Source organism: Urocampus carinirostris, chromosome 8 (assembly GCF_059441175.1).
Source record: "Urocampus carinirostris isolate Australia breed hairy pipefish chromosome 8, RoL_Ucar_1.0, whole genome shotgun sequence".
NCBI lineage: Eukaryota > Metazoa > Chordata > Actinopteri > Syngnathiformes > Syngnathidae > Urocampus > Urocampus carinirostris.
The window spans coordinates 25,701,256-25,715,508 of record NC_142356.1 but is presented as its reverse complement, the minus strand read 5'-3'; the positions used below and the strand labels follow the sequence as shown (position 1 = coordinate 25,715,508).

The window sequence follows — 14,253 nt, the reverse complement described above, 5'->3', positions numbered from 1 at the left end:
AGAGGGAGGCAAAAGGAGAGAGGGCGGGACAAAGAAAGAAAGAGAGAGCGAGGGAGAGAGCGTGTGAAACAAAAGATAAAAAGTCGTGAGAGAGGGGGAAAAGAAAGGGAGAGAAAGAAAGAAATCCAAAGAGAAATAGAAAGACAGAATGAGAGAAAAGAAAGGGCAAAGGGTATGAAGAGAGGAAGAGAAAAGAGAGAAAAGGAAAGAAGGAAGTTAGAGCGAAAGAGGTTAAAAGACACAGAGAGAGAAAAAGACAAAGAGCAACAAAGGAAGAGAAAAAGAGAGACACAGAGAGTGAAAGAGACAGAGACAGAGAGTGGGAGAAAATGGGTAGGAGAGAGAGAGAGAGTGAGAGAGAGAGAGAGAGAGAGAGAGAGAGAGAGAGAGAGAGAGAGAGAGAAATAAATACAAGTACAGTGTCTTTGTGAGAGGCACCTGGCTTTGGCAACATCAAGTTGACATATTTCAACCTGCAGCTTGTTTTTCTCTCGCGCTTCTCTGAGTGTTGTCTCGCAGGCCGCATTCAATCCCTAAGCGGGCCTGATATGGCCCGCGGGCCTCCTGTTTGACACCTGTGGCGTACAATGTGCAGAATATGTCTGATTAATTGTATGCAGCTGGTTAATGAAAGATAATGCACGGAGACAGTTTGAAGCATGGGCGTAACTACCCCGGTTTTGAGCGTGCTCAAGCACCCACAAAAATTAAAGTCTTTATGTATGATGAAAAAGGCAGCATGGCAGCGCAGAGGTTAGCACGTGTGGGACACAGTTCTGAGGTCGTGAGATCAAACCTTCCTGTGTGGAGTTTGCATGTTCTCCCCGTGCTTGCTTGGGTTTCCTCCTGGCACTCCGGTTTCCTCCCAAATTCCAAAGACATGCATTTCAGGTGGATTGACCGGTCCAAGTTGTCCCTCGTTGTGAATGAACGAGTGAGTTGTCTGTCTCTGTGTGCTCTGCGACTGTCCGGCAATAGTTCAGGGTGTCCCCTGCCCACTGCCCGAGGATAACTAGGATGAGTTCTAGCACCCCCGTGACCCTACTGAGGATGGATGGATGGATATATGCTGAAAAACACTATAGGAAAAAAAAGTAAAACAAAACAAAAATGTGTCCGTTGGATTTCTTGCACTACTTTCACCCCCCCCCCCGCTCTTCTTTCACCCAGCCAGTGTCACTTTCGGCATAGCGGCGGAATCTGTGGAGGCTCCATTGTATTACAGTGAGAGTATATCATACAAAAAAAGGGGAAAAATATGTGTTGTAAAGGCGAAAGGACATTCCGTGTCCCACTGCATGTTCTTTTCTGGGACCATGCTGAGAATTATAACCATGAAGAAATAGAGCTGGAGAAAAGCAATGCAGTTGAGGACATTTATTACAAAGTTTCAAAATAAAGATTAAACAGAATAAAAGTAAAATGGAATGCACTCCGAACTGGTCGATCAGGGAAGCGCCCTCCCACCAAGATGAAGAGGAGTGCGCTCCCCCCAAAAGGCAAGCAAGAATGTCTCTGACCCTCTCTTATCCATCTATCTATCTATCTATCTATCTATCTATCTATCCATCCAGGGACAATGACTAGGGACAATTTGGACCGGCCAATTAACCTGACATGCATGTTTTTGGATTGTGGGGGAAAACTGGAGTGCCTGGAGGAAACCCACACAAGCACAGGGAGAACATGTAAACTCCACACAGGAAGGTTTGATCCCATGACCTTAGATTTTAAGTGGACGCGCTAACCACTCAACCACCATGCTGCCCTCTTTGCTATATCTTTTTTTTCCTCTTTTGTTTTCTTATTCATAACTTTTTACTTGATTTTCTTGCTTTTCCTTCCTCTTGTTTTCTCACTTTTTCCTTTTCCTTTTCTTTTTACCTAGATTAGGTCTTCATTTTTTCTCACTTTTTTTCTTATCTCTCTCTTTTTCACCTTTTTAAATTTGTTTTTCTCAAAGTGTTTTACTTTTTACTCTCATTTTTCTTTCTTTGTCCATTTTTATTTTATTTTTTGTCGTTGTTTTTTTACTGAGCTTTTTGCTTTTTTCTCAATGTTTGATTTTCCTCTTCTTTATTTATGTCCCTTTTCCTTTATCTTTAATTTTTTTTCTTCTTTCGTTTTTTTTTCATTGTTGTCTTTTTTTGTTGTTGTCTTTTTTGCTTTATGTTTCCCCTTTTCACAGTAATTTCTTGCATAATGTTACAAAATAATGTTTAATATATGGATTAAAGCAACAAAAACACTCCGAAGAGCCGTTTGGGGCCAGAAACTTGCGGCTCTTTTTCGTGAGCCGAGCCAAAAGAACCGATTCTCTAAAAAAGAGCTGAGACTCCTGTCAATTTCCCTACTGAATATCCGGATGCGTTTATTGCCACGGCCAAGAAATACATTTCCCACGATTCATTGCAAACTTTCACGCATAGCGACGTCACAACGCCAACCCAAACCAAGCTGAGGCAGCGCAGCCCTAACCAAAGCAGCCATATTGGTCACAATCAAGTCGGCGTTTTTGCACTTTTCCCTCTTGGCTTTCCTCCCTGATAAAACAATCTAAACAACAACAATCGCCCAACCTCTCACTGGAGAGCCTACAGAGCCAGGACGACCTGCCGTGTCGCAGAAAGATGAGTCCAACCGATGCTAAGCGAGGGGCTAAACGCAGGAAGAATAAGCGGGGCGGTGGCAGTAGCTGCAGTGCTGTCTGCAACAGCGGCACTAGCGGCGTAGTCGGCGCTAAGGCCAGGGTTGTTTCGGCCCTGGGATGCACGGGAGCTCCGACACCTGCCGGCTTTCTCGCACCTGTCACGGGCTGCAACATGGGATCGGTGACAGGTATCAACGGGGAGGTAAGCAGTGGTTCCCCCTCCCATCAAGCAACCAAGCATGTCGGCACATTACCTACGACGCTAATCTGACGAGGCCCCGAAACTGATGACAGGAAGACGCCAAGCTAAAGTGTCCCATGACCGCTTCTTTTCCCAAAAGTTTAGCTTTCCGATTGTTTTAACTCTTTTATAATAGACATTTCAACTTTGACTGCCACAGTACATTGCACCGCGTTCCTACCCTGTTACAAAAGAATCTTGGCCACAAACCTACATAACTTTTCTCTACCTCGCAACTCCTTCAATTGACTTCTGTGATACATTATTTCAAATATAACAGTAGGATCTGTGATATAAGGACACCTTTATCAAGAGGAAAGACGCTTCTCAAAGCACATCGCTCGCAGATAAACACAAATGCTAACCATGCTAACAACTCGCACTTCTTGGGGCCTAGAGGCGGTTCTGATCTCTCGCTACATTGTTTACTGCTTTCCAAGAGTGGTTTGTGGATACAATTATCCGCTTGTAATACTCTGTAAATGTCAAACTTGGACATTTGAAAAAAAAGGTCTGTAGCATAGTTGTTATTGATATTGGAGTCTACATCATGCATGTAATATCATAATAACTGTTTATTAATGTGTGGTGGGTCAAGCAAGTCAAACATTTTTAATGTCGTTTATAGTTGTCTGATTCACAAATAAGAATTGACTTAAATACATACATTATTGGATTGATGGTTCAAAGCAGAGGTTTGAAACCTTTAAACTCAAAGAACCATGAAAAGCATTCTATGAGAGCCACCCCATATATTTTAACTCATTTCAACAAAAGCACCAAACCTGCTCTCCAGACACTTAAGCACCTTTTATTTCACTGTGTGACGTTTCATGATTTAATAAAATCCCATTTAAACGAATATACCATTTAAAATTTGTCTCCTGCACTTTTGACCGTCATTTCTGTCGTAAATAGCCGTTTCAAAATAAGGTGTGAGCAGAGTGCTTTTGTAAAAATCTCACAAAATACTGCAAACGAGAAGGGTACAGATGTATTTATGGGAGTGTGCTACACATGTGGAGATCAGCCCACCTATGCTCCTCACCCAATCAAATTACTCTTTGTGCTTTGCTGTTCTTTTCCAGTTTGTTCTGTGGGTTTTCATCAAGTGTCTCAACAGTCAACATACATTTGTTATTGAACTTTTTATATTAGGGATTTCCTACAGACGTACAGCCAAATCGGAGTCTCTTGGTCTAACACCATGAGTGTAAAACTGTGGTTTAAAGTCGGCCCAATATATTCTGGACCGAACTAAATTTTTATCGTATTATCCCTGCGTCGCATACACACAATTTGTAAAGTTTCATGCTATAGCTTTTATTTTATCTCCTAGCCAGATATAAGCCATACACTCCCGACCCCTGGTTTAAAGCAAACCCTGGTAAAATCCTGCAGCAACTTTCAAACTAATTAACTAAAATTTTGCTAAACCTTTGTAAATTCAATACGATACTAGCGAGAGACGAGAATAGTCAGTGCACCTTCTATTTTTGTTTATGATTTAGAGACTTGCATAACTTCAATTTTTACAAAAGGCCAACATGATTGGAGCTTATGTAAAATCAACACTGTGAATGGGTAAGTGTGAAGCACATCGTAAAGCGCTTTGGGAGGTCTTCATTGACTTGAAAAGCGCTATATAAATGCAGACTATTTACCATTTACTGTGCCAAAAAAACTAAAAGAGCCACCAACCTTATTAAGGACTCCTCTCACCCTGCCACACCACATCTTTGACCCACTGCCCTCTGGTAGGCGCTACAGGTCCCTTTAAAACAAGGACTAACAGTTTCAAAAAGTTTCTTCCCAAGGGCCATCACCACCCTAAACAAGCTCACAAAATTGAAAAATATACCTTTTGACTATTAGTTTCTTCTTCATCGACATTTTGGGGAATTGTATTGCTGCTAAATGTTATTGCACTATTTTTTGTTAAAGTTAAGCACTCCCTTTTAAAAATGTTTGCATATCTATCCTAACATTATTATTTTTTTCTTCCTCATTTAAGTCTTTATTACGTGTTTAGTGCCATGTCTAATCTCGTTGTAAACGATGTCCACTACTTTGTTATCAATGGCGCGATAAAGACAATTGTAATTACCTACACACCAAATACACAGATGGGTGTGAGATTTTACCAGTGCATGTCCAAAGTATATGTAAATGCCTATGAGTGGACTGTATTGAGAGGAAAAAATGTTAATACTGATTCAATCCGAAGTGCTGTGGTGGTATTATAGGTATTTTCAGACGTTTTAAACTTGACCAGAATATATATATATATACATATATATATATACATATATATACACACTGCATATGACATTATTTTTTCACAACCCGGGGAATGTAAATTTTCATGTGCATCTGTGATAATGATGAACTTAAATGTAGAAAACCAAAGTTTCAGCCTGACAAAATTATAGTCACAACACATCATTAAACAGTGTGAAGTTGGCATTCAGGTAATGTGGTTTGTTTTTTTGGTCACCGAACATGTCCGAAAATATCTAAATGTCAGACCGAAAATGATCAGACAAATACTGTTAGGGAAATGTAAAATGAGACTTATATATTGGGAGAAGCTTCAGACACAGATTGTTCTGGTTCAACAAACATAGTAAAAGGCACTTAAGTGGTAGTTCCTGTCATTTTAGGCTTGTTACTGCTGGTAGGGTGTAAAATGTGAGCATTGTGCATGACTTCAAATGCAAACAGTGAGTCATTTGTGAACAAAGCTTGTGAACCCGAAAGGAATTATAGGTTTTACTGGGACCTATCAATGATGAATTTTCAATTTAATTTATTAATTAATTTATTTAATTTTTTTCCTTTTCTTTTACTGATAATTTTCAACAATTAATATTCATCGTAACAATACTATATAAAAATATAGAATGCTAACCACTGTAAAAAGAAAATCGAGCAGATATGAATGACCATTAACGTATATACTGTATATTTTGTGTGAGTGATGGATCGATATCTGTATCAGTGTCTGCCTTTTTCTAGAAAATGTTACCCGTGATAAGAGCAAAAACTAGTATTGGCTTCTATACACTGGGTATGCAATCAGGAAATCAAAGGAATGGGAACTTGGAAACAGTTAAATGTTACCAATAAACGCCAAATTTACATGTAATATGGTATTAAGCCGGATTTGAGTTCTTTCACTGAAACATAAAGAGCTGTTTTTTATTGTAAACAAATGATTTAAGACAAAATTATATTCATCTTGGATTTTTTTTTTAGGATTTAGCTGATCAATATTCTAGTTCTTATTAATTTCGGGTGAAGCTGAATAAGTCCGAATACCGGGTAACCATCTTTATGCATTTTCATTTTGTTGCAGCTCAAAGTCAACACCAACGTCACACCACAGTTCACCGAAGGACCGGTCAACGCTGATTTCACCGGGGCCCTCCAGGTGACAATTGACCTTCTTGGGCAATAGGAAAAAAAAATATGAAACCTTAGTAAAGGGGATTCTTCTCAATTAAATGACAACTGATTTACTTACTAATTTGCTCACACCAAACTCCTTGCCTATGACTTTGAAGCAAGCCAACATGTAGATTACTCGCTTATAGTTTTTTGGGGTGTTAGTTTGGCTTTGTGTCCACTCCGTGCATCTCCTGCCACGATCAATGGGCACATCTTGGCTTTATGGAAAGTGAATGGCACTGTTCAATCAGCTCCTGGCGCCTTTGCACTAAAATCATTCATCTGCAATCCGGTCTCCAGCTAACGACTATTTTAATAGTCGACGTGACTGACTATTTAAATGATTAGTACAATAATCGTATAGTTATATTTTTTTCCTAAATTTAGCATGACATTGATTTAATTATGTGGCAAATGTTAATAAACACAAAAAAGGTGACCAAGAAAAATACGTCTTTTATTAAACAGACTGTTAAATTGTAAAAAAAAATGAATACTAATGCCCTCTCTAATACCATTTAGGCAAAGTGCTTGGTCAGTAGAGAGAGAAATCCATAAATAAAACGCTGTCCATTTTTTAGGGACAGGCAAATTATACATATATTAAAATCAAGTAAACATTTGCTATTCGTGTAAACCAAGAACAGGCTCTTTAGCAGCAGTACAACAGTAAATCAAAACAATTCTGTGCATTTTGTGAAGTACATCAGGTGGTCGACTGCAAAGTTGGTAATTAAAGAACTGACACAAGATTCTTAATACAGTGGAACCTCGGTTCTCGACCATAATCCGTTCCAGAACCCTGTTCGAAAACCGATTTGTTAGATCACCGAAATCATTTTTTCCATTGAAAATAATGTAAATCGTTTTAATCCGTTCCAACACCCTGAATGTTTACCTTGAATGTTCAACGTAAACATAAAGCTAACCCATGCTAATCGTACGTCCGCGTTATCGGAATCTTCCGTACGAAAGATGACGCTAACATGAACGTGTAAAAATAAAAAAATCAGGTCGTTTACAAGTCATTTAGCACCCGGGTCTCCACAACAAGTGGTGAGCAGTTCATTGGAAAGGGGGCTCCGTTCCAACACCCTGAAAGTTGGGCTCCGTTCCAATACCCTGAATGTTTACCTTGAATGTTCAACGTAAACATAAAGCTAACCCAGGCTAATCGTACGTTCGCGTTATCGGAATCTTCCGTACGAAAGATTACGCTAACATGAACGTGTAAAAATAAAAAATAAAATAGGATAAAGAAAAGAATTATGAATAGGATTTCTTACCTTTGTGGTGGTCAGCAGAAGGCGCAGGTGGAAAGTGGGGTATTCCCTAGCAAGATCAGCATCGCACCCTAGCATACGCACTCACGCATTACCGGCGTTCGAACTCCAATTTTTTTGACCGAACAGCGAAGCAAGAATTTCTTCGAAATTTTTGGTCTGACTCCGATTTGTTCGAACTGAGAGGCGTTTGAAAACCGAGGTTCCACTTTTTTTGAAATCAAGTTGTTTCAACGACTGACGTTTGTAGTTTTTATCGTTAGAGCAACTGGCGTTTGTTCTTCCGACTACCGGCATTTCATTTCAAATATGTTAGTCAGGCACACTCCTGATAATCCTCAAGCTCTCTTTTAAAGCAAACTTATACACGTATAAAATAGTACAATGCATGTCATTAATATCGGCTTGAACGTTACTTCAATCTTACTGAGGTGAGTCCGACTTTGTTTAGTTCAGCTGTGCTACGTGCTCTTTAAGTGTTCGTGCGTCACAAATCTACCGCCATGATATGTGCAAGGTCTGCTTTGTAAACTCTCTTGGTAGTCTTTTGATTGGCTGTATCAAGGCTAAAATGCTCAAAATCTTTTGAACTTTTGGTCCGCATATTTGATGTTGACCCTACCATTTCTGTATGTTTTTGTTCCCACTTGCATGCGCGACTCTCAGCTGAGATTTTATTCATATAGACATGCCCCTGTTGGAAAAACGTTTTTGGCGACAATAATCGACAATGAAATGTATTTTTGGCGATTTCCGTCATTGATTTTTGTTGACTATGTTGCAGCCCTATTTGCAATATCAGTTGAAGAAAAGTCAGGAGTCCATACATATTCCCATTTCCTTGTTATATTAAAGCCATACTTGATCTAGATCACAGGTGTCAAAGAGGCGGCCCGCGGGCCGGATCAGGCCGGCTAAGGGATTGAATCTGGCCCGCGAGACAACACTCAGAGAAGCGCAAGAGAAAAACAAGCTGCAGGTTGAAATATGTCCACTTGATGTTGCCAAAGCCAGGTGCCTCGAACAAAGACATTGTACTTGTATTTCTTTGTCTCTCTCTCTCTCTCTCTCTCTCTCTGTCTCTCTCTGTGTCTCTCTGTGTCTCTATGTCTCTCTCTCTGTCTCTCTCTATGTCTCTCTCTATGTCTCTGTTTTTCTCTTCCTTTATTGCTCTTTGTCTCTTTCTCTCTCTGTCTTTTTAACTTCTTTTGCTCTAACTTCCTTTTTTCCTTTTTCTCTCTTCAAACCCTTCACGCTTTTTCTCTTTTCTCTCCTTCTTTCTTTCTATTTCTCTTTGGATTTCTTTCTTCCTCTCCCTTTCTTTTTCCCCTCTCTCACTACTGTTTATCTCTTGTTTCTCACGCTCCCTCCCTCTTTCTCTTTTTCTTTCTTTGTCCTGCCCTCTCTCCTTTCCCCTCTCTCTTTCTCTTATTTCTTTATCTTTCTTTTTCTTTCTCTTTAATCTACTAGTCCGGCCCCCGACAGACCGTTTGTTCTATCGTGTGGCCTAACTTCCTTTTTTCCTTTTCTCTCTTTTCTCTCTTCCTACCCTTTGCGCTTTCTTTTCTCTTTTCTCTCCTTCTGTCTTTCTATTTCTCTTTGAATTTCTTTCTTCCTCTCCCTCTCTCACGACGTTTTATCTTTTGTTTAACACGCTCTCTCACTATCTCCCTTTTTTCTTTCTTTGGCCCGCCCTCTTTCCTTTTCCCTCCCTCTTTCTCTTATTTCTTTATCTCTTTCTCTTTAATCTAATAGTCCGGCCCCCGACAGAATGTTTGTTCTATCGTGTGGCCCCCGAGTTGAAATGAGTTTGACACCCCTGATCTAGATCTTGGCGCTTGGATAGAGAACATAACTCACCCAAAAGGTTTCGCAACATTTTGTAATTGTTCCCTTGGCTCCAGAATTTATTTCTGCCTGGAGTTTGAAAGTACTACCACCAAATGCCCCTCCACATGATTTCCCTGTTAAGTTCATAAATTGCAAAACTAAATTTACATGTCTCTTTTTCACAATAGACTCCGTTCACGTTCGGCCTGAACCAGCGAGCCCCGTACACGGCCGGTGACCGTTGCCTCCTGTGTCGCTGTGAGCGCAGCAAAGATGGTCCTTGGCCTCTTGAAGTCCCTAACCATCAAAACGGCGCACCGGAGGCTGGTCAAGCTCCTGCTGCCCTCCCGCTACCGATGTGGGTGTGCTCTGACTGCCGGCACACTGTTGAGAAGGAGGACCGGCACACTGCATTGGAGCAGCTAGGGGTGAGTTGGTGTTGAGGCTTTTAAAAAATGTTCTACTAATAAAAGGGGATTGCCCGATACCCCTTTTTTGATTGATACTCAGCTGTACAGAACTTCACCATACCACTTTTTCCAAATGGATACTCAAACTCCATAGTAGTCATTAATCATTGATCCCTTACTGCCACGGCCTTAGGGGAACCACTTCCTGTGGTGTGTCTGTGGCAAGTACAGCCTGACGGCGCCTATCCAGGCCGTTTTCTGGGTTAGGGGTTTGTGCTCCTCCACTAAAAGCACTGGTTTCCATGGTTTTTAGCAGGAGCAGCCTCTTGATCTGACACAAATACAGCGCCTTCATCATCTGGTCTCTGTTGTTTTTCGGTGTAAAATGTCATCCCGCTCTTCAGAGATGAGACGGACTGGCGTTCAAAAAGCGTCCTGCAACAATGCTGACACAAGAGCTTAAATCACTTAGGAAAAATTATTTTGTTTTGAAATTTTGAGTATCACATCGCACAACACATGTTGCATCATATGTGGCTAGTCATCAATACCAACATCATTAATCCCTGAAAATTATTACAGTGACAACTTTAGAAGTACTTAGTTTAGGTATATAACAGTTGCAATATATGATTTATACATTTTTTATTCAAATAGTCGCTTATTGAGGCATTCAAAATTTACTCATTGTATGTCATAGGTCTCCAACCTGTTGCCCATGGGCACCAGAGTGCCCCCTAAGAACAGCCGAGTTGCCCGCGGTCTCATTCTGAAAATAGCTCACCAGTGCAGTGTTCATTTTACCTCTGAAAAGTGATGGGTCCCGGGGACTCGCATGCTCAAAAATCTATGGGTCCCAACAGAGACCTTTGGTTCCCCAAAATTTAGTGTTATCGAGGTTGAAATCGTAAATCGGCGACAAATATATAATATAAATCTATATATTCATTCAGTTTTAATCATCAAATTATTAATTCATTTCTGCATCAAATTATTGTTGGTAATATACCGATTAAAGGGATAACCACAAACCTGTCTTTTTTTTTTTCTCCTTTTATACTTCCTTTTTTTTTAACTTCTTTATACAACATAATTCGTAATATCAATCATCAAAGCAAGTGAGCCGTTTGAGAGCCCGCTCTTTTTAATGAGTTGAGCTAAAAAAAGACGGACTTCCTTTCACTCCACAACGAGATCTCGTTGGCCGAGATCGGCGTGCAGACGAAAACTCGAACCGCGAGACCAAAACGAAAATGCCTGACGAAAAGTTTGGAGTGCAGTAAATCTTTGTTAAAAAAAAGTAATCGGGTAATAATGACAATTTTGTTGCAAAAAGGTTGCGTCCCGGGGACGCACATTGATTTGAGACTATGCGTCCCCAGCAAAAATGATGCGTCTAGGACGCAGGGACGCGGGCATACGAGAACACTGCCAGTGCTGGATCATTGTGATTTTCTACTAAAATTACTTTTTGAGTGGTTGACTGAGTCGATTTAGCCCTACTTCTTATAATGAACTTGCAATTAAAATAGGAACAACATATTAATAACATGATAAGCTCTTATATTAGAAATGCATTTCAAACTGGGTGCTCTTTGCTTGAATTAGTAACAAACAGTCGCTCTTGAAAAATGTTGGAGACCCCTGGTATAGACTGATTTATTTTAAGCTGTTGCATGAAGTAATGGTTCCGACAAACGAAAGTGGTTTTCATGTAAAGATGTAAAGAATGTCGTATGCAGTCTCCTGATCTTTTCTTCACATGTGTTTTGATTCCTTCTTTGCAGAATGACTGTCTTTATATTTGACGTTATAGGGAGTAAACCGTTGTCTGTGGAGGAGTGGGGGTGGTAGGGGGGGATAACTTGTGATTCTCTGTAACGTTAAGCACAATTGCTCTATTCTTCGATGTTGGGATTTTTTTCAAAAGTGGGGTAAGGGTTATCTGCTTTGATTGTAATTTTAGCGGCTATTAATAAGACCACAACTACGACTTCTCATTTCATCTCATTAGCTGCACCGCTTATCCTCAGTAGGGTCACGGGGGTGCTGGAGCCCATCCCAGCAATCATCAGGCAGTGGGCAGGGGACACCCTGAACTGGTTGCCAGTCAATTGCAGACAACTACGACTTGATCAAATATATTTAAAAACTTGAATGTATTTTATATACCATTTTTAGATCACATTTAAAACAAAACAGCAAATGAGAATGAAGAATGATACCATCTTATAAAGTCAATCAAATGGCTTTAAAATAGAACTTTGATATTACAAAATACTAATTAGTTCTGGTAAACTGCACCAAGTCCATGGTCACGTGTTGGTAATGCTTTGGCAAAATTCCATTTCCTGTTAGATGGCGATTGCCACACAGAAAGGGAAAACTTGACAGTGCTGTTTCGTTGCCTTTCAGAGTCAGGACTTCCTTTTGCACATGCCCGTGGGGAACGGCACACTGGGCCCAGACGCAATTGCAGCGGCGGACAGACTGGGCGCACCCACGCCAAGCATGCTCCCTGCATCGGACCTCGCTGCACCCATGCCTAGTGACTCTGTGTGCGGCTGCGAGGCTTGCAGTGAGAGGCGGTAAGTTGCAAGTTATAAGTAGGTCGCTTGGGCGGGATCAACACCTGCTGCTCCATTAAGCTTAAGGCATTTAGGAAAGGAACGCATGGGCAATTTTTTTACCAATGGCATTGGGAGCGTGGTGGCGCAAACACTGTATTTTTTAGGGCCTCCCAGTCATAGGAAATAGAAGTCAAGTCATATTTATTTGTATAGCCTTCAATCACAACAAGCCTCTAAAGGCTGCACAGACCAGACTATTAGACAACATACTAATAAATGTATAGAACAAACACAATATTGATTCATATAAAAGGCAAAAATACGTGAACTATTATACAAACATGCACTTTAAAAAATACTAGTAGGTTGAGAAATTTTTTTTTTTTGCATAACAAGATCCTCAGCTAGAGGGAGCTGACAGAAAACTATGCCATCTTACCGCTAGGGGTAGCCGAAAACCGCGTGAAAAATGAAGATAAATTGGGCGGGTGTGTCACTTTCAATATCTGTAGTTTGTCTTCTTCCTTGTGCTTTTTAGCACGTGTTTTCGGTGTATGGCTCCTCTCAGGAGTACGACTGGCTTGGAGATAAATTCACTATTTTATCTAATTTCAACACCGTGATGCCAAGGCGCCTGCTTTAGTGGCTTGTCATTTTTAGGGTATCATGTGAAGCGTCACCGCCCCCTACTGGTTGCACAGAAGAGGACTGCTCTATTTAGAAAGCCAGCTCTTTTGGCTTGGCTCATTAAAAAGAGCACCAAATGGCTCCTCAGAACAACAATAATAATAATAATCAAAATATTGATTAAATTATTTAGTTATCAGTAATTTGAATACAAATATTCACAGGCCTTCCCATTTTTTTTTTATAAAATACAAATCAAGTTTAGCTTTTTATACACTGAACAGATTTAAGTCAAACAACACAAAATACCTGAAACTGCAAAACAAAAAATAAAAACTAAAAATATTACCTTTTTGGTACTATAAATAAATGATAAAATGCAGAAATATTAACTATTCAGAAGTTTATTATAACCAATTCAAATGCGGATCCTCTGAAAAACACAAAGATATAAATCAAAATAAGTAACAAAAAAATCAACTTTCTCCAAGATTGAACGATTGAATGCACTCTCCTTCGGCTCAATAAATATTATTTAAATGAGAAAAATTTGGCTCATTTTTCAGCTTTTTATTCATGCAGTACTTTCTTCCTCAATTATAACCCAACACCTATAAAGCCTTTTCTGTGTTTGTAAACAAGTGTGACGTAGCCAAGCTGTACATGCATTGTTGAGGCAAAATGGCAGAATTCATGTCAGTTTATGGCAGCCCATTGAGACACAACATTTTTGCAAGATAGCAACTTTTATTTAGTCAATCCAAAAAAACGTTCTTTTGCTCAGCGCTGGATATCTTCCTTTGAATGTACTGATAAAAAAATTGGCCCTGAAAGTGCTTAGTAAGTGCTAGAATTTGGCCATGAGAAAAAAAGCGTATGACACCTGTTTAGAGTTTTAAGTGACATTTCTACAAAGGACCTCTGCTCGCACATTGTTTTTAAACGGTTATTGAAAAATGGTGTATTTGTTGTCTTTATTATTTGTCAGTTAAAAAAAAAGTTAACTCATTACACTATTTCAAACAATATTAAAAAAATATCAAAATGTATCATCGCCAATAATTTGCTGCAAATTTATTTTCCAGCAAAATCTGTTTTTGTGACAGGCGTATTTGTATGGATTGTTTACGGCAATAAGCTTAGGTTTAAGCTAGCTCATGTGTTTGGAATTGTGGTTATGTGCTTTAGAAGC

General features: G+C 39.8%; 1 protein-coding gene across 1 annotated transcript in view; it reads left to right on the top strand.

Moving 5' to 3' along the window:
- The first annotated feature begins 2,428 nt into the window (after window positions 1-2,428).
- fam193a (family with sequence similarity 193 member A) overlaps window positions 2,429-14,253 on the top strand; it is a 40,887-nt gene continuing 29,062 nt past the window's right edge. The window contains exons 1-4 of the mRNA XM_088342110.1: window positions 2,429-2,852; window positions 6,250-6,324; window positions 9,643-9,882; window positions 12,280-12,452. Coding sequence (XP_088198236.1) covers window positions 2,631-2,852; window positions 6,250-6,324; window positions 9,643-9,882; window positions 12,280-12,452 — 710 coding nt within the window. The 5' untranslated portion in view covers window positions 2,429-2,630. The remainder of the gene's footprint in view (window positions 2,853-6,249; window positions 6,325-9,642; window positions 9,883-12,279; window positions 12,453-14,253) is intronic.